The 27,824-nt window shown below is 33.0% G+C and overlaps 1 protein-coding gene across 5 annotated transcripts in view; it reads right to left on the bottom strand.

Moving 5' to 3' along the window:
- The window catches only part of LOC114334761 (uncharacterized), a 601,548-nt gene that overhangs the window by 431,035 nt on the left and 142,689 nt on the right, over positions 1–27,824 (bottom strand). For 4 of the 5 annotated variants that reach the window (XM_028284875.2, XM_028284855.2, XM_028284860.2 and 1 more), the window contains one exon: positions 8,002–8,753. In XM_028284875.2, the coding sequence (XP_028140676.1) occupies positions 8,002–8,753 (752 nt within the window). Of the gene's footprint in view, positions 1–8,001; positions 8,754–26,356; positions 26,392–27,824 lie in introns of those variants that run through there. The other variant, XM_050651343.1, reaches the window with a different exon arrangement.

Here is a 27,824-nt window from a genome sequence, read left to right as displayed (position 1 = left end):
GTCAGCCAAGATGCTCTCCTCCAGGGTTGTAGTGCTACGAGAAGAAGAAGAAGAAAATTTCTACATCATCATCATTCTCTTTGCCTTATCCCTATGCGGGGTCGGCTTCCCTAATTGCATTTCTCCACACGATTCTATCTTAGGTCATATCAATGTTAATCCCCTTTACCAACATGTCCTGCCTTATTGTCTCCCCCAGGTCTTCTTTGGTATTCCTCTCCTACTCCTTCCAGGAATCTGCACTTCACCTATTCTTCGTATTGGGTGATTAACGTCTCGACGTTGAACATGATCAAACCATCTTAACCTAACTATGCTCTCTCATTTTGGCATCAATTGGTGCCACACCTAGACTTCACCTAATATACTCATTTCTAATTTTATCCTTCTTTGTCACTCCACTCATCCATCTAAGCATTCTCATTTCCGCCACATGCATTCGTTGTTACTCTTTCTTTTTCACTGCCCAACATTCAGTTCCGTGCATCATAGCCGGTCTTATGGCTGTTTTATAGAATTTTCCCTTCAGCTTCATTGGAAATTTTCTGTCACACAACACACCACTCGCTTCTTTCCACTTCATCCATCCAGCCCTAATTCTACTGCATGCATCTCCATCTATTTCTCCATTAGTCTGTAATACCGATCCTAGGTACTTAAAACTATTGCTTTTCACAATCATTTCACCAACCAAAAATACCATTTTATTTGTAGTAACTCCATCTTTAAATGAACATTCCAAATACTCTGTTTTTGTCCTACTAAGTTTTAAACCTTTTTCCTCCAGAGCTTGTCTCCACTGTTCCAGTTTTTGTTCTAAGTCTCTTTCACTATTTCCTATTAACACTACATCATCAGCATACATTAGGCACCATGGAATACTACCCTGTAGTTTCGCTGTTATCTGGTCCAAAACTAATGAGAATAAATCAGGATTAAGCACCGAGCCTTGGTGCAATCCTACTTTCACCTGAAATTTATCAGTCTCTCTCACACCTGTTCTAACACTAGTCGTTACTCCCTCATGCATATCTCTCACAATCACAAGAAAATTTCTACATATTATACGAAAAAGCTAATAACACTATATTCACTATTTATTAAAAACTGATCTATTATTCGCGAAGATCAAGTTGTAAAATTTCATTTCTGTATCATCAGTTACAGGGCCGCCGCTAAAGTGTTGGCCGCCCGTGTGCAACTTAATATTTGCCGCCCCTTCCAACACTTTAGTCGTTTCAACGTAGGTACTACATAGTATTTAAAGAAATCTGCAGGACACCATAACGCGTATATGAATAATAATTGCTCTGATCTCGACGTTACTATATTTAAATATATAGGCCTGGATCCCGCGTACCAAAAAAAGTTGATTAGTAGCAAGCTGAAAAATTGTTAATAGCTTAACGGTGTCTATTCGGACAAACTTTGATGTATGGGAACACTGGAACAGGGGAAGTTTTAATTGTGGAACAGGTTAAAAATTTGGAACGTCAGACTACGAAAACGTTCCATGTATTTTGTCATACATAACTTCCAATTGATTTGTTACCATTTCATTAAACTCCCATGCAGAAATTAGACTGGTGTTTATCACCAACTGAGCATTTTAATGAGTGGAACACGAAGAACATGTCAAATGACAGGAATCATGTTGGTTAGTAATATCAGTCTGATTTTTGCATGAGAGTTTAATGAAAGGGTAACAAATCAATTGGATGCTCTGTTCGACAAAATACATGGGACGTTTTCGTAATCTGTCGTTCCAAATTTTTAAACTGTTCCACAATTAAAATTTCCCCTGTTCTATGTTCCGGTACATTAAAGTTTGCACGACTAGACACCGTTAAGCTATTAACAAGTTTTCAGCTTGCTAATAATCAACTTTTTTTGGTACGCGGGACCAAGACCTATTTGAAATACAGTAGTGTGCAAAAGAAAAGCGTGTCTAAAATCATCAAATTCTCAACTTAGACTGAACTATAACTCTATCCATAACAATACATAAGCATAAAGGAACAATATCATAACAGCAACCATCGAGTAATAAAAAAGATTTTTTTAAACCATCTGGTAACAAAAAAAAAGACTTTTTTATTACTCAATGAGAGCAACTTAACAAGCACTTATCTAAATTCTCGGAAAGTATCCTATTGTCGTATCGTACTGTCTTAACAAATCATAAATGTTCAGACTTGAAAGAATCGCATATGGGCCACGTAGATAAAAATATCTTAAAGTCCGAAATCCGCCAGCCACTTTGAACTAAAAAGCATTCCCGGAACTACTTTATGACTACAGATGCAAAAGGCCAGTTCATATAATAAATAACATTTTCTGGCATTTTTGTTTAGATTGTTTGGAATATTAGAGTTTATAGAAATATCTGAATCATTACTATTTAATTTTTTGAATTTATTTTCGTTTTAAAAGAAGTATTATCATCAGTGGCCTGCTTTTGGCCGCCCGTGTGCGATGCACACTTTGCACACATGGTAGCGTCGGCCCTGATCAGTTATGAAGTTTATGATGATTATGAAAGTAGGAAAGTAACGCAGTAAAATATTGTTGAAAAAGAAATATTTTTACGTAGTTCATTATGTAAAACGCTACTTTTAAATTCTTGATTCGGAGTTTTGAAAGTATTTATTAATAATTTAGCAATTAATAATATTTATGTATCTATGTAAACGTTTGTACAAAAAAATAACAATATTCATAGATATTTTTGTTTTTAGTCAGTGCCGGATTAACCACTAGGCCGACTAGGCCGCGGCCTAGGGCCGCAAGCAAAAGGGGGCCGCAGCGTTTTGTAAAAAACAAATTTTTTGCTAAAAAAATAATACTAATTGAATTGAAATTAGTAAACAATTTTTCAAATAAGAGAATGGCTATTCTACTAAATACGTGGTACGGTATTTTACAATGTTTTGACAAGAGTAACAAAACATTAACTGCTACAGACTTGAATGTGACTTGCAACATACAAATCTCTAAAGGAGTATGCATTGAGTCTGAGAGACAACTTTGATTCCTATGGAAAAAGAGGAAAAGAGTTGTCTAAAAATGAAACCTATATTCTTGAAATAAAAAGACGCCCGAAAAGAAAAGCTCTCCCTGGCTAAGACGAAGAAGATAAATCCACTGAACCCCACTTTAATGGCAAAGAAAACTTAAAGATTCAATGTTGTAATTGACACGCTTTATTCAGAATTGAATGAAAGGTCCAAAGTTTATTTCAGTCTTAATGAAGAATATGGATTTAAAACAACTTATCATCAATTTCTAATGAAGAAATCGGGGTAAACGTTTCTATTTTGACTAAAAAGTATCGAATCAACATAGATGGCGACTTTGGAGAAGAGTGTGTACAGTTCAAAAGCTTTGTTGAAGGTATATTTGATGAAGAAAGAGAACCTCATGACAACAAGATTACCAAGCCTCCGAGAAATACACTTTTGGAGTATCTGAAAATCATTCATGAAAAACAGTTAACAACATTATTTCCGAATATGGACACGGCTTTGCGCATTCTACTATGCATGATGACATCTAATGCATCTGGAGGAAGCTCATTCAGCGTGTTGAAAATAATCAAAAACTACTTGAGTAACTCGACTTCTGATGAAGATTCTAGATTGTCTAGTTCGGTCAGTTTTGTTTCAAATGCTGAGCTTTTTCAAGCCTTAGACTTTAAAAATTTGATTAAAGATTTTGCAGCCAAAAAAGCTAGAAAAGTGAGTTTTTAGAGTTTAGATATGATATTTATTATAAGAGAATAATGAATAATGAATTGAACGATCTAGAAGTTTATTTGTTGTATTCTTATGCCTGGTTGCACCAACAGATCTTAAGCTTAAAGCGTGCGATAACGAAACATATGCGTTGCACCATTGAGTCTTAGATCAATTTTCAGCTTGCCACAATGGATTGTCATGTGGATTGCATTGATAAGAATTGAAAATTATGGTGCAACGTATGTGACACTTAAGTCGGCCCTATCTATAAGCTGAGCTGGGTTAAGCTGGAGCTTAAGATTTGTTGGTGCAACCAGGCATTGATATTTTTATTTTTCAGTACCGTAGCCTATTACTAGTACAGTTCATATTATTTTGCTTGTTCTTTTACTTATAATGTCTTTTCAACTCGGCTTTCTTTAGTTTTTTGTTGTCATCTGTACTTTTCCCTCCGAATGAAACAAATGGTATTTAATTTTAACAATTAACTACAATACTAATTATTTATAATATAATCATTTTAGCAATATTAATATTTTACAAATAACTGCTGTTTGCTAACATTTTAAATTATATATTTTTTATCTTCTTCTTAAGGTGCCTTCTCCATTACTGAAGGTTGGCTATAACTACAGCAAATTGTTCTCTATCTTGAGCGGTTCTTAGTATCGATTGTGTGTCCATGCCTGTCCAGTCTCTCACGTTCTTCAGCCAGGAGCATTTTCTTCTTCCTGAACCTCTTCTTCCTTCCACTTTCCCTTCCATTATGAGTTGTAAAAAGTTGTATCTTTCTCCTATGTAAATTATTTCCTAGATAACCATTTTTTTTACAATATTAGTCCATAGGAATTCTCTTTCAGTCTCCATTCTTCTCAGCACCTCGTTGTTGGTCACGTGATCTGTCCAAGAGATCTTCAGCATCCTTCGAAAAACCAACATCTCAAAGGCTTCTATAAATATAGAATTTTTCCTATAAATTTTCTTTTTCGAAATTTCTATAAATATAGAAATTGTTAGAGCTGTTTTGGGATTTTAGCCAAATTTGCAAACCAAGGTTATTTAATTAGTAGAATAAATACATTTCAACCTAGTATTAGTCTGGGCTGATTATCGGAGAATAGGCCATTTTTGGGAAAAGTTATTTACCAGCAATTTTATTGCTGGAATCGAATCTTATGATTGTATATATTAATAATATAGGTATGCAAGGTCCGCAGATAGTGTGCTACTTTTTTTATAAACAAAATGGCGCCCGAAAATCGTGTTTTTTTTATTTTTGCTCTATAACTCCAAAGATTTTAACTTTACACCAAAAACACTCAAATAAAAATTCACCGCAATTAAACTCTGCATAGAGACGTGTTTTTTTCGATGAAAACTTTCCCAGGAAAAAGCGGGGTTTTCCAACAAAATCTTTAATTTTCAACTAAACTTTTAGATAAGTAATTGTTAATCAATAATTAAATAACTTGGTAATGTAAAAGCCCTTTTCGTATAGATTATAATTCCAGAAGCCGATTAGAAATTACATAAAGAGTTTAACAACAGTTGAATTGATAATTAAAAATTTACGGTCGCTCAATTATTATCACGCATAAGAATAACTATGATTTTTTCATAAAAAGAAACTATACCTATCTAGTGTACTTTACAGAATTGAAATTGGACTATTTAAGTGGCCTCAGGAATATTTTAAACTCATAAAGAATTTTTTGGCTTATAAACAAATAGAATATTTTGGGAAATATTAAACTAAATTAAATTCCAAAAGCGGTATTCGAAAAACAGCGGTAGGATCCTTCTTTTAAAAGAAAAAACGTTTAATTGTGATGAGTAGTCCCTGAGATACAACCGGTCAAAGTTGACCGGAATTTACGGCAAAGATATAAACAACAGGATCATAATTTTCAAACCATCACCTTTTTGTTTTTGTCCTCTTTCCCCACGTTAATTTTCATATCATTAAAATACTCATAAAATATATTATTATAATAAAAACTATCGATATTACGTGTGAAAATTGCCAAAAATAGCAAAATTCCAATCAAAAATTAGGTTGGAGAAAATGTAACCCTCAAAGTTCAAAATCGGTATACGTTAAAAAAATGCATTTTCTCGGCTTCCCATTGAGCAATTTCCTTCATTCTTTTTTTGTTTCCAAGTAACTCGAGTAGAGCCATCGAACCAACGCATTATTAAATATCAGACTTGCTTTTGTTTTGTTATAATAAATTAATTTATTTATTATAACACAAAATTTAAATTTGTTTAAATAAAAATTGTTTAAATAATTATAAAGCTTTAAAATTAGAATATTTATGTTTTTAACTTTAAAAGGTACACTGGTAGTAAGTTTATCTAAAAAAAAGCCTACAACTGGAAAAAATATGTAGTTTTCTGTTCTTATAAATAAATTAATCTATTATAACAAAACAAAAGCAAGTTTGGCATTTAATAATGCGTTAGTTCGATGGCTCTACTCGAGTTATTAGGGAACAAAAAAAAATTAAGGAAATTGCTCCATGGGAAGCCAAGAAAATGCATTTTTTAACGTATACCGATTTTGAACTTTGAGGGTTACACTTTCTCCAACCTAATTTTTGATTGGAATTTTGCTATTTTTGGCAATTTTCACACGTATTATCGATAGTTTATATTATAATAATATATGTTATGAGTATTTTAAAGATATTAAAATTGGTGTGGAGAAAGAGGACAAAAATAAAAAGGTGATGGTTTAAAAATTATGATCCTATTTTTTATATCTTTGCCGTAAATTCCGGTCAACTTTCACAGGTTGTATCTCAGGAACCACTCGTCGTAATTAAACGTTTTTCTTTTAAAAGAAGCGTCCTGCTGCTGTTTTTCGAACACCGTTTTCACAATTTAATTTAGTTTAAGATTTCCCGAGATATTCTATTTGTTTATAAGCCAAAAAATTGTTTATAATTTTAAAATATTCCTGAGGCCGCTTAAATAGTCCAATTTCAATTCTGTAAAGTACATTAGATAGGTATAGTGTCTTTTTATGGAAAAATCATAGTTATTATTATACATCATAATTATTGTCGTTATTATAGCGACCGTAAATTTTTAATTAACAGTTCAATTGTTGCTAAACTGTCCATTCAATTTTTATCGACTTCTGTAATTATAATCTATACGAAAAGGACTTTTACATTACCAAGTTATTTAATTATTGATTAACAATTACTTATCTAAAAGTTTAGTTGAAAATTAAAGATTTTGTTGGAAAAACCCGCTTTTTCCGGGGAAAGTTTTCGTCAAAGTGAATCGTAAAAAACATGTCTCTATGCAGAATTTAATTGCGGTGAATTTTTATTTGAGTGTTTTTGGTGTAAAGTTAAAATCTTTGGAGTTATAGAGCAAAAATTAAAAAAAAAACACGATTTTCGGGCGCCATTTTGTTTATAAAAAAAGTAGCACACTATCTGCGGACTTTGCATACCTATATTATTAATACATACAATAATAGGATTCGATTCCAGCAATAAAATTGCTGGTAAATAACTTTTCCTTGCATTTTGCTAATTAGCCCAGAGTATATGTCCGTATTCAAATAGAACATTAGAGGCATTTCTATTCATTTATGTTATACTTTGTATTACGAATTTTAAAGAGTAAAATTAAAATAAACGTTTTAATTATTATCCAGATTTAGCTATACGGCTCACACTCCCTTTAAGGGGAAAATTGACTCATCCCAGATACCTACGGTATCAAAAGGATTGAGCTCTGGTGGGACTCTTTCCGTGTTATCGAGCCCTAGGTGACTTGGAATGCAGGTGTATCTCCCAGAAATTTTCGTACGCATCTGGCCGTCGCAAGTAGTACAGTTTTCTGTATGGTCTTATAAAGGTGTTCATTTAGACCCAGCTTTTTTATGCTTTCGAGGAGGGTCTTCGGAATGACTCCAGTAGTAGACATAATAATCGGTATCGTCTGGGTACTTTGCATTCTCCATTGCCTTCGTATTTGAATTTCTAGATCTCTGTACTTGGCGATCTTTTCAGTAAATTTACTAAGTAGATTATTGTTGTTAGGTATCGCCACATCAATTAGTGTTGTTAAGTATTATTAGTATTATTATTGTTATTAAGTCTTTATTCTTTAATTACATAATCGTGAAGTTATCGGGGGCCGCTCGGGGTAATTTGGCCTAGGGCCGCAAATACCCTAAATCCGGCACTGTTTTTAGTTACTTAATAATAGAATATTCATAAATAGGTTAAAGTATATTTACCATCAATAGGAAAAATCTCCTCCTTCTTCTCCCCCCAATTTGACTGAATCGGTCCCTCCTCGTCGCTCTGAACAGCTGAATCAGAGCTGCCGCTTCGTCTCTCGATCTTCCTCCAATTCTTTTCGCGCTCATCGTCACTAGCCCCGGAAGCGGTCGAACTACTGTACCCGCTGGACGGTGGTACCAGCAGTTCCGATTTTTCCAAAATTTCCGGCTTTTCATCCGAAATTTCCGAGTTTTCGTCGCGGCTTTCCGACACTCGCGAGAGTTGTTTCGAGGTTTTCTCTAACATCGCGATGTAATTTTCCCGTAGCAGCTTGACACTTTTGAACTCGGTAGGTTCCGGTAGCATTCCTTCAATTTCATAAACACCCCGTCTTCTTTGCCTCGGTTTTGTGGTAGTAGACCCCGTACTACTAGGCTCAGGTAATTCTGTCGTCACCGGCGCGTCCGAAACCGCGATCGGTACCGGTACTACCATCGTTTGGTCGGAAGGCGAACTAATGGAGTCGGTAATGTCGGTACCTATCAGCGAATTGTAATAGTCGCGGTGCTTTTCAGCTTTCTCGCGGAGGATTTCTCGCAGGTCGTTCTCCATGTTGTCGCTGATGATTTGTTGGAAGTAGCTTTCTTCGATGGAGAAAAGTTCTTTGGGGGTTGTGGGAGGTAGATTCGTTGAGTGCACCCCGCCGAAAATCCAGGGTGCAGATAGATCACCCTCGCGAAGTCGGCGGGACCAAAAGCCACTAAAGCTGAAAAGAAACAAAAATATAATCGTTATAAATAAAAAAAAAATAAGTGATAATGTTTTATTAAATATTTAATTGTAATTATGCGTTTCGGTTAGAAACGCATAAATATTGTTAGAAATGATAATTTCACAATGTGGACAATTCAAAAGGTGGGCTAAACAATTTAATTATGAAAAAATTAGAAAAATTCAATTTTTTGCACTCTTTGATTGTCATATCTCAGCAGCAAGGTATGTATTTTAGAAAAATTTTGCGAAGACAAATTAAATTTCCTACAAGATCGAATTGCAAAATTACAAAATTAACAAAAGCTACTAAAAAATTGTCAAAAATAAATGTTTTTCAATTATCTTTTTCATGTATTTAAGAGCCACATAGAACTTTCAAAATTTCAGCACAAACGATCAAGTAGTTTTCGCAAAATAATTTTGCAATTCAAATTTTTGGAAAAGTTATTAATTTTCAAAATTATCCAGAACCAACAAAACAAGTTTCATGCGCTTGAAAAATTCCTTATAGTTAAAGGTTAATTCAAGCTTTTAAATAAAATAGATTTTCAGTTTCAACACTTTTTTGTTACAAAGTTCAGCAAAAGACGCACATTTAAAAAACCATTTTTTTAAACAAATACCTTTGTTGTGCCAAGTACAAAGCGGATATAAATTTTCACCTTTTTTTCTTTTGTGAACCTGGCTAAAATTTAGATTTAAAACTTTAAAAATACAGAAAAATATATGAGAGGGGATTTAAATGGCTGTAGAAAAAAGTTTGAAGCTATGGGTATTATAATTTTGAAGACCATAAATCTAAAGTGCATCCAAAATAAAATCAATCTGTCGAAACTGTAGAATATCAAAAGCAAAAATGGTGTGGTCTTATCTTAAGGATGAATGATTCACGATGGCCAAAGCGAATGTTGCAGTAGATGTAAACCAACTGTAGAACAAGGGAAAAACCAAGAAAATCGTGGAAACAAGAAGTAGACAGTACGATAGACGATTGAGTTCTCCAAGCAGATGCCTGTATGGATCGCAAGCGTTGGAAGCTCGCCTATTACCTGATAAAAAGGACCCGTGAAACGTTACATCTTCTAGATATTATTGTATGGAGTTAACAGCTGGATAAGCTGTGCTTATAAGCTTTGCTACGCATAAAGCTACGTTGACAGAACGATAAATGAAGAGGTATTACAACGACACCCAGAACGACATGGGGTCCTCCATCTTATTACTTAGAGCAATATATGTGGCAAGAGGTGTCCCGGTGGACGAAGAACATCATGGCTTCTTAACCGACGTAAGAGTTTGATCTGTTTTCGTCGTCCCTCTTCATCTCTCTGTCGTGAATAAAATTATACTAGCCAATGTGATAACTACCGTTCAGTACTGGAGATGAAGTACTGAAAGACGAAATTTATAAAATAAAAACAATGAGTACACGCTTGTTGAATTGCATACAAGAAGAATAAGGGCTGCAGACCCAGGCAACCAAGAGACGTCAATAACGTCGAGGAAACGTCAGTTTTTGGTTGAATATACACACGTGGTTGAACATTACGTCATACCGACGTCTTTTGTAGGTGATTTTTTAAATACGTAAAATTAATGACGTTAAAATACGTTTAAAAGACGTTTTTATTTCAGACAGCCAAAGTCTGACGTAACGAAATTGGGAGAAGCTTAAAAGTTACAAAACAAGGGTTATAGGTTATGTTTGTATCGTCGTTTCATATTTTGGATTCATTTCGATTTTGTTGGCTGTTTTTTTGTGTATTTTTTAAAACTTTTGTTTGTAATTTGTGAATTTTATAAATTTACCACAATGCAAAGTGATTATTTAAGGAAATTATTATTGGAAACTCCAAATGTTGGAAAAAAGGTAGGCGAAACAATTTTTATTTACTGTTAATTTTCCCTGATATTTATCAATAATGATGAATTTTGCAAGCAATAACATTTCTTTTATTGTTTTAGATATTCATTGAAGCTGAAAACAATTGGAGATTTAGATCCATATACAATTCAGTCATCAGAATTGGATTTTATAGTAAAGTGCATATTCCACCAATTACCTACTATTATAATGCTATTATAGATACATATTTATACATATCTGGTAGAGTCTCAGTTACTACTTTAAGCAGCAGATGAAAGCATACAAAAGCCTTCAGGCACATAAAAGCCTTCACAACTGGATTTGTTTTGAAAGTTGGAGTAAAAATGGTTAATGATTTCTATATTATTGTTGGAAAGGTATGCCTTTATTTTATTTATTCACCATTAAGAAATATATGGATAACAGTTTTAGTGTCTTTTGGATAAATTGGTTTAAATATTAGATTTATTTACGTTTATATTTCTGTATGAAACCAGACATATTGTCGTCCTAATTTGTAAACTGTGTAACTCCATATTTCTCTGAAAATGAGTTATTACTGCCATTTATTTGAAAAATCCCTACTCGTTTAAAAAATGATGCACATGCCATATTTTTACCAGAAGAGTAAATAGTGACCTCTTCGTATACACCTTATCTCCCTTGGGGCAAATTTAGTATGAAAAATATGTAAGTCCCCAGTTTGTCATACCACACGACTGACCTCAGGGTTTAGAAGGTGATATTTTCAAGAAAAAGTTGGTGGTAAATAATATTAAATATTCATTAAACAATATAGGTACAAATCGCCTTCCGGCAACGATACCGGGTGGTACAGCAACTCAAAATTGGTGGTCACTTTTGAGATGTCTACACTAACATATAGAGGATTTTAAGCTCTATAATCCGCGACGACTGGGACATTTTTAAGTGCAATACTCTCCGAGTGAGGGCACAAGGTCCACTGTTACATTCAGAGTGGTAGGAGGTAAACGCAGCGCGAGTAGTGGGCTAACTCTAAAATCCGTCGTGAACCTTTTGAATTGTCTCAGTGTGTATGCCACAATGATCACAAAAATATTCATAATAATTAAATGATTCTTCCAACAATACTGGGACAATTCAAAAAATGTTCAATTAATTGCTAATTGTTAACTCGAGTGGTACCAAAAGATTGCCAAAATGAACTGAAAAACAATCTTTGATATCAACTGAAACACAAAACATAGTTTTAGTTAAAAACGAATATAACTCAAAGCACAACAATAGCTGTGCAAAGTGACAAAAACTTGCAACTCGATTTTCTCGAAACACGTTTTTTTGAGTTGTCCCGGTACCGTTGCCAGAAGGCGAAATGTTAGTGATATGTGTACCTACCTATCTATAAAATATTCCATTTTAGCATCCTATCTTTTAAAATGGGAGATACGTAGTATTCACATTAGTCATCTTTAGAGAAATAGTCTTTTGTGTCTCCTGTAAAATTTGGATAAATGGAGTTACGCAGTTTACAGATTAAGTCGACGACGTGTAATTGCTATGATAGAAAAGAGAATAATAAACAGTCATGATTGTTTGTTCTAAAATTATATTATACGAATGTCTGATTTTAAAATATTCTCAATCATTGTAAAGAACGCAAATACTCTAATAAAAATCAATTTTTGTAGTTAAAGCATTCCCACAAAGATAAAATATTTTTTTTAGGTGAAGCATTCCCAAAAAGCTAATGCTAAACCACTAGATGCTTGGGTGATAGCCAGTTCCAATGGCATAGCAAATGCACATTGTATGTGTCTGGCCAGTAATAGTGAAGTTTGCAGCCATATTGCAGCAATCTTATTTGCAGCTGAGTATGCCCACAGCAAGACAGAAGAAAAATAACCCAATGCATGTACAGATGTTACAGCTATGTACATTCTCTGATGAAAAACTAATGAGTTTTGAAACTGTTCAGTCAGAGCGCTTGTTGCGCTCTCTAAACGAACTGAAATATAAGACGGCTTTGGCTTCATGTTGCAGCGATATGAAAATGGTTATTCATTTTTAATTATAATGCACTTCTTCATCATGAGTATTTATGTATTAGTCTTTTAAGTGTGTATTATCAGATATCACGTGTAAATTCTTTTTATCATTTTAATTTGGTCATTACAGTCCCTTAATCACAAAATATATTTTTCAGGTGTCTGCATTCAATACTCTTCCTTAAAATTTATAAATATAAAGCAGATAGTTTTTATTGAAATTCAATATATTGGGTCTTATTTGTATGTATTCATTTCTGACTAAAGGTACGATTGCGACAACTACTGCAGACGGCAACTGCAAACATCAGTTGCAGTTGTCAGTGTTACAGACGTTACTACTTTCCACTATTTATTTGTATGAGACTGATTCCGACATCTGACTGCAACTGCTGTTCGGCAGAACGTCAGTTGCTAATAATTATGCAAATGAATAGTGCAAAATAATGACGTCTGTCATGGTGACAACTGTAACTGCCGTCTGCAGTCGTTGTCGGAATCGTACCTTTAAAGTGTGTGGTATAATTAAAATAATTATATATATTATATAACTTAAATAGTTTAAACTTAAGTTTGTTATTACATTGTGACTTAAATGTTTAATTTGTTAATAAATGATTTATTAGTTTAGATGTTGTTTCAGTTTTGACACAGTAAATATAATATAAAAAGTGAAAATTCTATGTATGTTATAATATATGTTGCATTGAGGATATTGCAATTCTATGCATTTTAACGGGCCTTCCATTTGGTTTTACTTAAATGAAAAAATTGCAATACCAACAATGCCCATACGAATAATTGAATGGGTCTGCAGAATAACCTTGTAAGTGCCACATGGTTTGTTTTTGAGAAGTCAAAGAAAACGTTTTAATATTGTGATAATGGTGAGTTTATACATTTTAAGTGTTAGTGATACAGTTTTTAAATACAAAACACAAACTGTATTACTCACCTTTAAAATGTATAAACTCAACATTATCACAATATATCACAATAACTTTTTCTTTGGCTTCTCAAAAACAAACCTTGTGGCGCTTACAACGTTATTCAGTGGGCCCATTTAATTATTGTGTATTTCTAAAACCATAAAATGAAAAATGAATCTAAAAAACGACGCAAAATCGACGTAAAATCTACGTTTTTTATATCACGTATTTAAAACGTGATAAAAATAACGTGAATTATGGTGGGACATATTCACGTGATTTTCGACGTTTAAAAAACGTGATAAACTGACATCGTTTGGTGATAATTATGACGTTTTCCCAACGTTTTGTAGACGTTATTTGGTTGCATGTGGAGTGTCTTCAATAAGCGATACGCGATACGTGCTTTCGAGACGCGGGTTATATATGAAAATGAGGAATGAAAGTTATGAGAAAGTTTAGAAAATTGGAACTTGGTGCTAGTCAATTTAACATAACATAGATTATTTCCAGTTTGACTCGGTACCGAAACTACCGATGAATATCAAATAAAAACACTCTTTTACTTACATATTTGAGAGTTACACAAAAAAATCTAACCTTAACTTCGCATTTTAAAAGTTTTACTGAACGTGGTCGTTACTTCTACGTGTCGAATAGCAATATTGCCTTGTCCTTAAATTTTTTTAATTGTAATATATGGCCGTTTTTATTAATCCGTCTAGTAGAAAAAGTTAAATCGCTATGTTTAAATGGTTCCAGTAATTAGAGCAGTTTATTATCAGTTTAATGGTAAATGGAAAAATGGCCATAATAATTAAGAAAGGTTATAAAACTCAAATGGGATAATTGTTCACATAAAAAAGTGGCACAATATTCATAAAATTGCCAAGTAGATTATTTATTTTCACATTTATTTTCACATACAGTCAAATAAATTATTGAATACCTACAGTTGAGTCCTGGGTTCCTTACCCGTGCGTCATTAATACCTGGCGACATAAAAAACATTCTTTTTATCTGGCATCATTGTCTTCCACGCATGAAACTAAAGACAAACGAGATACCGTCTGTTATTTAGTAAAGACACATGTTATTTTAAAACCTTTTTATATACTTGGCTTGGTTGGTGTCACGGACTCCGCAAATTTTGTAATCCATTTTAAAAATAGTTCTAGGCTACCTAGACACCTGAAATTTTCAGGATAGCTTAGAACCAGCTAACAATGCCATATTTAACGGCTATTATACAGGGTGATTAATTAGTGGGTGAAGCTCCGTAGACCCGTTATAGTAATGTATAGCGATAAAACTTAATAACAAAAATTGTAGCGAACTTTGAGCTTCGCATTACAAAATTAGTTAGAATGTTACAGGGTGTTCGACAACATAGTGGCAGACCAAACTTATGTTTTTTTAAATAGTACACCCTGTATTTTATTATATATTCGAAATCTTCGTAACTTTTCGATTACAAAAATATAAAGGTTTGGTATGTTATACGGGGTATTTACAAAGTTATAACCAATTTTATATGAAAATTGTAACAAGTTTAACTACCTGTATAAATAAAAGCAAGCACAAGGTCAATGGTTTATTCACGTCATATTTTTTTATTTATTGTCAAAATTTTCGTAAATGGTTGTTTTGCTAATTTTCTTTATATTGAATATAGGGTGAGTCAAAACGCAAGTACATTATTTTCTCAGTAATTTTAAATAGAACACCCTATATTTTATATCATTATCGAAAAGTACCATTACCATACTATAATTTTTGTATACTATTCCTTATGTGTAAATTTATTAGTTTTCGAGATATTTTCATTTTTCAGAACAAAATTATTAATAATTACGGGTCTAAATGTTTCCAAATTTTAAGTAAGCCATGACTGAATAATTGTCGAAAACTTACAATTTACGATTACTGATTATCAATCTGTAATCAAAGTTGGCTACAATTTTTGTTATTAACTTTTATTACTACCTATTACTTATAACGGATCTACAAAGCTTTACCCCACTGACCAATCACACTGTATGGATAAATCGATTTTTTTTTCAAACTATTTTAAAAATGTGACTAATGCAATGATATTTTAAAGTACGTTAATAAATCGATATCTACAAATTGATGGTGCCTCAGTGGCATTAGACTGCAGATCGAGAGGTCCCCAGTTGGAACCCGGCTGTTGCGTATCTTGTTTTAATCGTTTTAAGAAATAATTAAAAGTTTATATACTTAAAATTATATATACCATTTTAAACAACCGTGGTAATATAAAAAATACTATTTATACTAGTGTAATTTTTGGAATCATAATTATAAATAACAGTTAATACACCTACTAAAAATTCATATTTTATAAGTTAATTATTCTTTCCAAACATGTTGTGTCCTATATCTTATGTACAATAACAAAACCGTGATATTATAAAAAGTACTTTTTTATTAAAGTGTAATTTTTGGAATCTTACATAGGCGTAACCAGGGGGGTTTTGGGGGTTATAACCCCCCCATTGGGATGTACTTTCAGCTCTATACGCTTAACACCATAGCTCTCAGAGACCTTCCAGTAGTTGTAACCCCCCCCTTTTAGGTAGTTGTAACCCCCCCCCCCTTAGGATCATCCTGGTTTCGCCTATGGAATCTTAAGCATCCTATCGTTATATCGTTTATCGTTAAATTTTTTATATTCTTTCCTATAAATAATAAAAAGGTTTTATTATAAAAAGTTCTTTTTTATAAAAGTGTAATTATTTATAAACGCTCTAGACTCAGTACATTGAAAAGAGATAGGTACAAAAAGTAGATTGGGGACGTTTTCAGATTTTAAAGTACAATTTGTGACGTTTCTGGTTTGTTACTTGTCACTATCAGTTTGTTGGATTTTTTGCTGTTTTTTGTCCTGTTTTTTCATTTAGAAGTTATTTGTATTAGACAAACAGTTGTTTTCACAACCAATTTTATACTGAATGACACAATATGGAGAAATAAAAATATCGGAAAAGAAATGAAAGGCAGAATTTACAAAACAGTCGTCAGACCAATAATGACATACGTGGCAGAAACACGACCCGACACAGAGAGGACAAAAAGATTGCTCGAAACAGTGGAGATGAAAACCTTTCGAAAAATCGATAGTAAGACTCTCTTGGACAGAGCTAGAAGTACACATATACGCAGAGGCGGCTTTACCTATTGTGCAGGGTGTGCGGTGCACACGGGCGCCGGCATGTTGGGGGCGCCGAGCGCCGAAGCCTTTACTTTGATTCAACATAAAATAGGCTTTTAAACGATTAGTGAAAAATTACGTTGGCAATTAGGCACGATTTATAGATTGCCGCCCGCCCGTCTGTCCGTCCAACGTTCCAATGAACGGGCGGCAATCTTTTGATTCGTTTGAAGACATATCGACAATGATTTCGAAATAGGTTGTGGAGCCTATAAAGGTCAAATTGCTTGGGAATTGCCGGGCGTTTTCAAAGGCGTTTGTACACGTGTCGCGGGGTAATTTTGCGAAATAAGCGTTAACGGAATGGATTGTGTATTATATTTAAGTTAACATGTAAATATAAAGTAAAGCGGCTTTTCTTTTGATTAAAATTATTTAAAAGGAAGATTTTCTTTTATTACTAGGTACCACAATTATTGCGACTTTCAGCGGAGTCAGAACTTCTCAAAAATTATCCGTATTAACAATTTGTTGTTGGTTTTTTTAGTAATACTGAAAATACGTAGTTTATCGTAGATTAGATTCGGGTAGGTTGTTCTGACGGTATGAATACATATTGGCTCCCGACATCATTTATATTGCACTATTTGCATCTGGATTTTTGTGTACATTATAAGCGTACATAACACCCTCTGTACCCTATATACTAGTACTAGGTAGGTACATTCGACTATTCCATTTTGACTGCGCGTCTACCAAATAGTCCTCGTGCCCACATATAAAATTATTAGCGACCACACCGTCGAAACTTTTGTATTTGTTATTTGGGCGGAGTCGGACAAATTTGGAGCTTGGCGCATTATGGTAGTGGGGCGTTTGTCTGTCAAGCTGTAACGATGTTGTCAATTTTATGCAAGAAAAAAATGTATAACCCCATTGGGCATTTTATTTTAACTAATGGTTTTTATCATACAAACAGCGAAAACAATTTTGTCGGACAAAAATATTGGGCCATATGACGCGTCGGACACGCTAAATATGTCAAATTTATGAAAATAATAAATTTATTACCACATGGCTGATTTTAGCAGAATCTACCATAAAACATTTTTACAATAATGTGGTAACCTTGTCGGGACATTTTCACGGGGCTTATGCGCAGTCGCATGCGCCGAAGATGTCAATTTCCTGGATTTTTTTATTTACAACCATTTTTCCGACAAATATAGGAGGTTATAAGTAATTATATTCTAAATCAAAAAATCTAACTGTCCGACAAAAATATTGGGACAAATCAACAGCCGGACAAAAAATTTAATTTTTATTAGTAAACTATACTTTTAGTCTATGCTGAGTTCGTGCGTCCTTTATCTTCACAATCATTTTTCCGACAAAAATAGTAGATTACAAATAATTATATTCTTAAACAAAAAATGTAATTGTCTGAAAAAATGTTGGGGCAAACGAACAAAAAACTTAATTCTTTTAGGTTATCGATGCCATTAAGAGGAGGCATTGTCAAAAAAATTTTTAAAACAGTTTTTCTCGGTTACTTTTAAATCGATTTACCTGAAAAAAATTTTAAAATTTTTGGACCTATTATTTTTGTCCGATAAGTGATCCAATATGCATTACTCATGTAAAAAAAAACAGTACAAAATAAAAATGACATCTGTGGTACTAAAGAAAAAAATCCAGGAAATTGACATCTTCGGCACCTTGACACCTTCGGCACCTTGACATCTTCGGCATTTCCCACTGCGCATATGCCCCGTGAATATTGTCCGACAAGGTTACCACATTATTGTAAATATGTTTTATGGTAGATTGTGTTAAAATTAGCCATGTGATAATAAATTTATTATTTTCATAAATTTGACATATTTAGCGTGTCTGACGCGTCATATGGCCCAATATTTTTGTCCGACAAAATTGTTTTCGAAGAAAAGAAGAATTACAGGAAATACACTGAGAGATCGAAAGAGGAGCGAAGAGATTAGAAGACAATGTAACGTACAGTGTATAAACGAATGGACCCTAAATAGAAAAAAATAATGGAACAACCACATAACCAGAATTGGGGAGACACGTGTGGTCAAAATAGCACGAGATAAATCACCAATCGGCAGAAGAAGTATCGGCCGACCTCGCAAAAGATGGAGCGACAACCTTCCATAGAGGTATCAATCCGCCAATGAACAAGCAAAATTGCTTATAAAGAGGAAGAAGAATAAAAAGAAAATTGTTTTCGCTGTTTACATGATAAAAACCATTGATTAAAATAAAATGACCAATGTGGTTATAAATTTTTCTCTTGTATAAAATTGATAACTTCGTGACAGCTTGACAGACAAACGCCCCACTACCATAATGCGCCAAGCTCCAAATTTGTCCCACTCCACCCAAATAACAAGTACAAAAAGTTTCGACGGTGTGGTCATTAATACTAATTTTATGTGCGGGCCCAAGGACTAAAAGGGCGCCAGGGCATCAATTGCACACGGGCGCTACATGGGCTAGAGCCGCCTCTGCATATACGACGGAGATGCAAGGTGTATAACATTAATAACTGGGTAAGAAACAGAAGAATAGAATGGAATGACCACATAAGCCGAATGAAAACAAATAGGGTAGTCAGTACAGCGAGAGACGGTTCCCCAATAGGAAGACGATCAGTGGGAAGACCACGAAAACGATGGAACGACAACTTACTAGAGGCATACTGAAAAAGCAGACAGAGTCATGTCTATACAAAAAGAAGAAGATGAAGAGAAGAATTTTATACTGGAGTTTGAAATTTTATGGCAAAGTGTAATTATTTTGCCATTAAATTAAATACAAAGTTAACCTCATTTACAGTTAAGGAATGGTTTTTTTTAAGTTTCCGTAAAAGTGAAATAAATAACAAAAAGAAAATATTTTATTTTCAAATATTTATATTTAGCCCAGTCGGGATAGCATTTGACCTTGCTTTACGAGCTGCCCCAAATTTTATTTTTCTAATCTTTAGAGAGGGTCAATATTAGTATAAATTTAAAATCTCGACTGAATTCCACCGTTGCGTTATCCGACATCTTGATTTTAAACGAGAACCGTTTTTGCTCAATATCTCCGCCATTTTCAACTTTTCGATAAAAAGTGTAAAAACTGAATTTGTTGAAAATGCGATTTTCTATAATTTCGTTTATTATTATTTTTTTCGTGCGGTCGATATTTTCCGAGTTATGAGGGGAAAATAGTGACAGTTGGAGCATAATTATTGAATTATTGAATTATCTCGTTTATTATTAGTTTTACAACAAATATGTATGTACCTATACAAAATTGAAAAGAATTAAATTTTGTACAATTTTGATGTCGTTTATTTTTTTGATAAAATCTACATTTAAGGTAGTACGTATCCGGTAAAGGTGCGAGGTAAGATCAGATTGATTTTATAGCAATGGTTTTTGTTCAATACCTCCGCCATTTTCAATTTCTCGAGAGAACCAGTAGCGGGTCTACAAGGGGGGAATGGGAAAATTCCCCCAACAAGGTCCAAAATTAAAAAAAAATTAATACAGAAGTAAAAACTTCGAGATGTATTCTGGTATAAAATCGTTTAAACGATTTTATACCAGAATACATCTCGAAGTTTTTACTTCTGTATTGGTTTTTTAAACTATGGTATACAGCCAACTATTGGGATTTTCCCATTGATTTTTTTTTTTTTTAATTGTTGAAATATTAAAATATATTAGCTGGCATGAAACTTAAAATATCGACAGACAAATTCAACCAATAAAACCTTATGTCTTTTATGTACTTAGTTTGGTTGATGTTTCATTGGAAGTTTCAAAAATTGTATAAAATATAATTCTCTTTATTTTTGTTTATGTACAATTATGTCGTAAAGTTAATAATGAATGAGACAATTCAATAATTATGCATCCCCTCCGCTTCCACTGTTTTCCCCCTTTACTCGGAGAATATTGATCGCATAAAAAAATTGTGCAAAAGAAATTATAGGAAATTGCATTTCCAACAATTTTAGTTCCCACCATTTTTGTCGAAAAGTTGAAAATGGCGGAGATATTAAGCAACAACAGTTCTCATTTAAAATCAATATGGCGGCTAATGCAACCTCGGAATTCAATCGAGATTTTAAATTTACACTACTATTGATCTGCCCTAAAGGATATAATTATAAAATTTGGGGCAGCTCGGAAACAAGATTCAATTCAATAATTATGCTCCCCCACCATTTTTTATTATTTTCCCATGTAACTCGGAAAATATCAATCGCATGAAAAAATTTTTTAAAAATAAATTGTAGGAAATCATATTCTGAACAATTCTAGTTGAAAATGGCGTAGATATTGAACAAAAACAATCGCTATAAAATCAATCGGGTCTTACGCTTGCGCCATTTCCGCATATGTACTACCTTAAATATTAATTTTATCAAAAAAATAAAGGATATCAAAATTGTGTAGAATTGAATTCTCTATATTTTTGTATAGGAACATTTTTGTCGAAAAACTAATAATAAACTAAATAATTCAATAAATATGCTCTAACTGTCAATATTTTCCGCCATAACTGGGAAAATATCGACCGGACGAAAAAATTGTATAGAAATTATAGAAAATCACATTTTCATCAATTTTGGTTCGTATACTATTTGTTGAAAAGTTGAAAATGGCGGAGATATTGAGCAAAAACGGTTCTCGTTAAAAATCAGATGGCGGCTAACGCAACGGCGCAATTCAGTCGAGATTTTTAATTTACACTACTATTGACCCTCCCTAAAGATTAGAAAAATAAAATTTGGGGCAGCTCCTAATGCAAGGTTAGGCCTGTTATTCGTCTAACCCGACTGGATTAATTATAACAAATAATTAATATCACTAATGATATTAAAAGAATTTATAAAGCTACTTCAAATGTACTTCAATGTAGCAGTAATTCTGCACCAAAGTTTTAAGTTCTATTTATTTGATAACGTCAAATTTTATAATATAATCTATGATCGGAGCAGTACACAATTTCTGTCACTTTTTGTTGCGTGGAATAGATTTCCGACTTATTTCGTATGCTATAAACGATGATGCACGGGTAAAGAATCATGGACCCAACTGTACATCTAGTAAAATTGGCCTTTTTTATGGTCAAGTTTATAATTTAATATATCCTCATTTTTGATATTCCTGTATCCAATAAGGATACATTAAAACAAACTGGAGTTCAGGATATCATGAGATAGACATGAGTGCGACGACATGGAGAGATCATGTCGATAGAATGAACCCAGAAAGAATTACGCGAAATGGTCAAAAATAAATAAATCTAATACATATGACCACTAGGTAGTCGCCGGAAGGGGTGGTATGATATGTGGACATCGACATCACAAGAACTGGAATGATAGAATAAACAAGACCCCATCAATCAAATATTCCTCACCAAAAATGGCATTGAAATTGCCTTTATCTATATGTATATCCGACAGTAGTTAGTTTATCACCAAATACATGATAAACTAGTGGATTATGATGGACCAAACACTAACTTTAACACCGAATCTTCCTTGTATCCTTATCTCCTGAACTAAGTGGAAATTTGGCTCATTCCATTATAGTTATTTGTGTCCGTTAAAGAACTAGATATGCAAGCTCCTATCGCTAAATATATTACTTTTGAATAAAAATTTCGATTTTTATATCGGTTTTCCTATAGGTATACCTACCATTCTGCAGAATGTATCTTTCTCAAAAATCGTTTGGAATAATTGTTGTCGGACAAGTTACACCATAAGGCCTAAATTTATGTTTCCTTAAAATTTTTCCAGCATTTGTCCTTGGACAAATAAATATGCTTGTATATAAACAACGTATTTACAACTCTAGCTTCTGTTTTTTTCATAATGAACGCCACGGTTTTAAGAAATATTCGTGTAGTAATAAATTCGAATCAAACTTTTTCAAAATAATCAGTAGTAATTGCACAAGAGCTCTAAAATTATCGAATTTTTCCCGAGTGACACTTGGACCGTTTTAATTTCACGACCCGAAGGGGAGTGAAATTATGTCAAAGTGTCACGAGGGCAAAAATTCGATAATAATTTTAGAGATCGAGTGCAATGTGTTGCGATTATTTCGTGAATTAAACTGTTCAAAACCAAAATTTTATTATAATTTATTTATGTAAGTACAAATTAGTACAATTAAACACACAGTTGTTATAAATATTTAACCTTAACGGTTGAAAGTCATTACTTTTATAATTTTTAAAACATTATAGTCTAAGAGCTAGAGCCGAAAAATCATCGTCATAAGTAATATGGAGTTTGGCATGTGAAATGTGTCTATTGTATATTGATAATTATGACCCCTTTCAGGCTGACACCTCAGTGGATACAGGAAGTAGCAATAAGGGATGAAAGGGGAAAGTTAGTGTAGTCTTTAAAGGTTTTCACCTGCTATTTTATTAAACCTTAATCGATTTGCATGAAAATTGGTGACTAGTTAGAACATACCTCAGGAAATAAAAATCATTTGATGCCAACTTGCACTTTTACCCTGGGGGTGGATACCACCCCTTCTCGGGGTGTTCAATATCAAACATTCATTATTCATATCCGATATTGAACAGTATATTTTTATCACCCCGTATATGATATGAACCAATTTGTTATTACAGTCGAACCCGCTTAATAGAATACCTGTTATAGGAATATCCCGCTTTAAAGAATAGAAATTTGAGGTCCTGAAAAGTTTCTACTAGCCACCAATGATCGGTTATTAGAAGATCCCGGTTATAAGAGTACTTTTGCTTGGCACGAAGGCTATTCCAATAAGCGGGTTCGACTGTATATAATTACATGTACGGGTCTCTAATTTAGTTCACGAATTATAAATTGTAAACAATAATTCAGGCAATTGCATTATTTAATTTGATGATCAAATATATTTCTTTGTTCTCAATATTTGTAAATATACTCAGCGCGTGGCTTGACACCAATACTAAGTGCCACCGCTGAGAAAGAATACACATTTAGAATCATTCTCAAGAATCACTTCAACCAAACCAGAGGTGCGTTTAACTTCAATCACTATGTAGTATCGTTAGAGTCTTCAACTGAAACGCGAATAAGTCATAAGTCAGTAATCAAAGTTCTCCCGGGGTAACCACCCTTAGTGTAGGTCTCATTAATAAATTCTCGCATTACTATTTGGTTTTTACATTCTCTCTGAAGAAACGCCTCCATTGAGCCCCACGAAATTTATACACGGGGTGAAAACGATTTTATTAAAAGTAACCCCACAAATCGATAGAGGGACAAATTATAAGTAAAATTTGTTATATCATGTTATTAAAATAATTCAATACTTTTTGAGATATTAAAGATCAAAGATTTGCCTGTTTAAGAGAACATACGTGAAGTTAAGGAAGATAAAAAGAAAATATTAATTAATTTTATGTTACTAAAATATTATTTTTATATTATTTCGATATTATAAATTTAGCAAAAGTGTATTCGAATATGTCAAATGTACCCATTATTGGACACCCCCAGTTTCTGGACATATTCAGTTTATAATGAAAAAAAAAATTCAAATAAATATCGAAATAATATAAAAATAATATTTTACTAACATACAATTAATTAACATGTTCTTTTTATCATCCGTACCTTCACACATATGCTCTTAAATAGACAAATCTTTGATCTTTAATAACTCAAAAAGTATCGATTTATTTTAATAACATGATATAATAAATTTTACTTAAAATTTGTCCCTCTATCGATTTGTGGGGTTATTTTTAATAAAATAGTTTTCACCCGCGGGAAGGGGTGGTATTTACTACCAGGGTAAAAGTGAAAGTGGCACCAAATCAGTTTTGTTTCTGGAGGTATGCTCTAACTAGTCACCAATTTTCATACAAATCGATGGAGATTTAACAAAATATGAGGGGAAAACCTTTAATGGCTGCACTAACTTTCCCCTTTCATCCCATATTGCTACTTCCTGTATCCACTGAGGTGTCAGCCTGAAAATGGTCATAATTGTCAATATACAATGGACATATTTCACTGGAAAAACTCCATATTACTTATGACGATGATTTTTCGGCTCTAGCTCTCCGTCTATTAATTGTCATTAATGTCACTGAATGTATTTTTTCGTAGCAACGAAGGGCACCTGACGTAATATACTTGACGACGGGATATTATCAAAAACTATCAGTTTAATTTTTATTTCTGTAGATTTCTATTGGTCAGAATCTCCTATGAATGAAATAATCTTATCTAATTGCATTTTTTCCGGATATCGTTGAAACTATGACACTCAGATTCATATATTATTTTAGCATTCCATGCATATATTTGGTGTTTTTCATAATTTTCAAAATGCATGTCTTTTGATAACACTTTACGTCACAAGAGTAATTGTAACAGGTAACACAAATTACTCAGTTTTTCATTTATGTTTCATGCAAATACATATTATCAAGGCCTACTCATAAAATGAACATTCTTACAAGATGTAACAATATGTCACTTTAAAAATGTAACGAAAGCCAAAGGATAACACAAACTTTGACAATACATAAGAATAACGCAGGGTGGTTCACCGCAATAAGAGAATCAAAGAGCTCAAAGTAAGAGCGGCAAATATTCCATCGTGAAGGAAAAGCCTTGGTGATGATGAAGACCAAAACATAGAAAGAGAGATAAAGAAATAATCCACCCCATAAGATAATACTCAAAAGCGTAATCGGAAGTGATTGAATGACGACGATGGTGATGATGATCTAAAAAAAACTCTTCAGATCTAAAACTGGTTCAGATGGCGTATACTTTGGTGTGTATCACTAGTCATTCTCACATACATCTTTTAAACATGAACTTTTATCAATAACAAATTAAAACATATCGAATACAAAACAATTTTTAAAAATAAATAAAACGCTGACTGTCAGATATTTTGCTGAAACTGGATTCGTAATAGAACCAAACTAATAGATGTTTCAACATTTGCATAAGCAAAAAAAATTTAAATTGGTTGGCGCACAAAAAGAAAAATAGTTTTACACTGAACACCATGGAATTGCAAATAGCAAAAACAACATCTTACGACAAGTTAAATGATCAGATGTTATAAAACAACATGCTCAAGTTAGATGGATGCTAATAGCCCAGGATAGAAAATGTTCAAAGATATATGTTTTTGGCTGATAAGTATGGATGATAGGTTTGGCTGATAAATGAAAGTTTGAAGAAATGAGAGAAATATACCAAAAGACGTTCTCGTGGTTGTGAAATCTAATGAAATATTTCCACACAAGAGTACATGTGTGTTAATTAGATTAACTCAAAATAAGAGACAGATTAAACGATATTTACTTGTTTCCATTGACTAGAACAAAGAAAAACCCCGGTTAATTGGATACAGGTTTGTCATGGCTACATACGAAGAACAAATAAGTTATATGAACTCTTTAATGTAACAAAAAATATCAATGAAAATCAAAGATTTCCTCTCTGAAAAGTTTGTCACAAAATAGTCAAAAGCGATTATTAAAAATATAAATTTAGGTACAATTACTTACACTATATCATCGCTAGTCATCCTTTCAATATTATTGGCCCTATTCTTGGTTTGTAAAACTTTTAATTCAAAACGCGAGTTTGTTAACCCACTCAACTTAAGCATTGCACTGAGAGTTGATTCATTTAGATTTTATAACAGAATCACACTGATTGCGTTTCCTGCACATACATAAAGTACTGAAGTTTATATTTTACGGCTGTGTGACTTTCAATAGAAAAGCCAGTTCATTGTTCAATCCAATAATAAAGATTATAAAAGTGTACGTTAAAAAACAGATATTTCACAAGTATAATTAAAATGTAATTAAAAAATTTGCCGCCAACAGTAGCACTTAGTTTATAATAGATTATTTTATCTGGTTAATTATAGAGATGATAAATATAATACTCCAGGGTAATAAGGCAAATAGAAAAAAAATCATCTCCGGGACACTGACCCAGCCAGGTTGCAAATGGATTTTTTTGGTACTAACTATATGTATATATAAGGGCTGTATGACACTATGCATTTTCTTGTATCATTTCTAATATCGTTTCTGATATTAGAACGTTATATACATTTTCTTGTATCGTTTCTTATACGTACATTTGTGCCCTGTATGACACTATGCAAGTTCTTGTATCGAAAATTGTATGAAATTGGGCACGTGATCAGGGCCGTGCCGTGCTATGATGCGGCGAGGCAGTCGCATCAGGCGGCATCACAAGCGGGGCGGCATAAGCAGGAAAATAAAAAAACTGTCATATTGTGTAAGAACGTTGTCAGAAACTATAGAAAAAATTAAAAGTGGCAGACAATATGGTTAATGACCAAATGAAAATTTAATAAAATTGCAGAAAATTTTTATATAAGTTCCGAATTTCCAGCTGAATGAAAATGAAATTCGAGCCAGGAGAAAAAAGCGTTTATTTGACTACGAAAATCTGTGGACGAGCTCTTAACAGATGAAGCTAAATTTAAAATAGATTTGTTCATGTATATTCTAGATATCGCCGTTAATTCTTTGATTGATCAATTTTCGCTTCTAGAAACTCATAATAAAATTTTTAAATTTTTATATGATATTTTTAAATTGAGGGAAATAGATGATGAAAAACTAGAAAAATTATTGTATGAATCTTCATTCAATACTTTCAATAGAAAAAGAGAAAAAATCTGATGATACAACGATCTTCTAGAAGAATTGCGTGATCTATTTCAAATGATACCATATCACATGAAACCTTTTGTACTATTTTTGTGGTTTTTGAACTATTTGCGCCAAAATGACCTAATTTCTTTATAACCCAAATGTAGTTGGAAACTAACAATTTTATTAATCCTCCCTGTCTCGGTAGCTAGTGGCAGAAGAAGCTTTTCAAAATTAAAAACTATTTACGAAGCTCCATAAGACAGACAAAACTAAAAAATTTAGCACTTATTTCAATACTCTAGTCCTCACTAGCTGCTACACCTATATCCCCACT

The sequence above is a fragment of the Diabrotica virgifera genome, chromosome 5 (genome assembly GCF_917563875.1).
Source record: "Diabrotica virgifera virgifera chromosome 5, PGI_DIABVI_V3a".
NCBI classification, from domain to species: domain Eukaryota; kingdom Metazoa; phylum Arthropoda; class Insecta; order Coleoptera; family Chrysomelidae; genus Diabrotica; species Diabrotica virgifera.
Note: the sequence above shows the minus strand (reverse complement) of the source record. Positions and strands in the feature narration are given on the sequence as shown.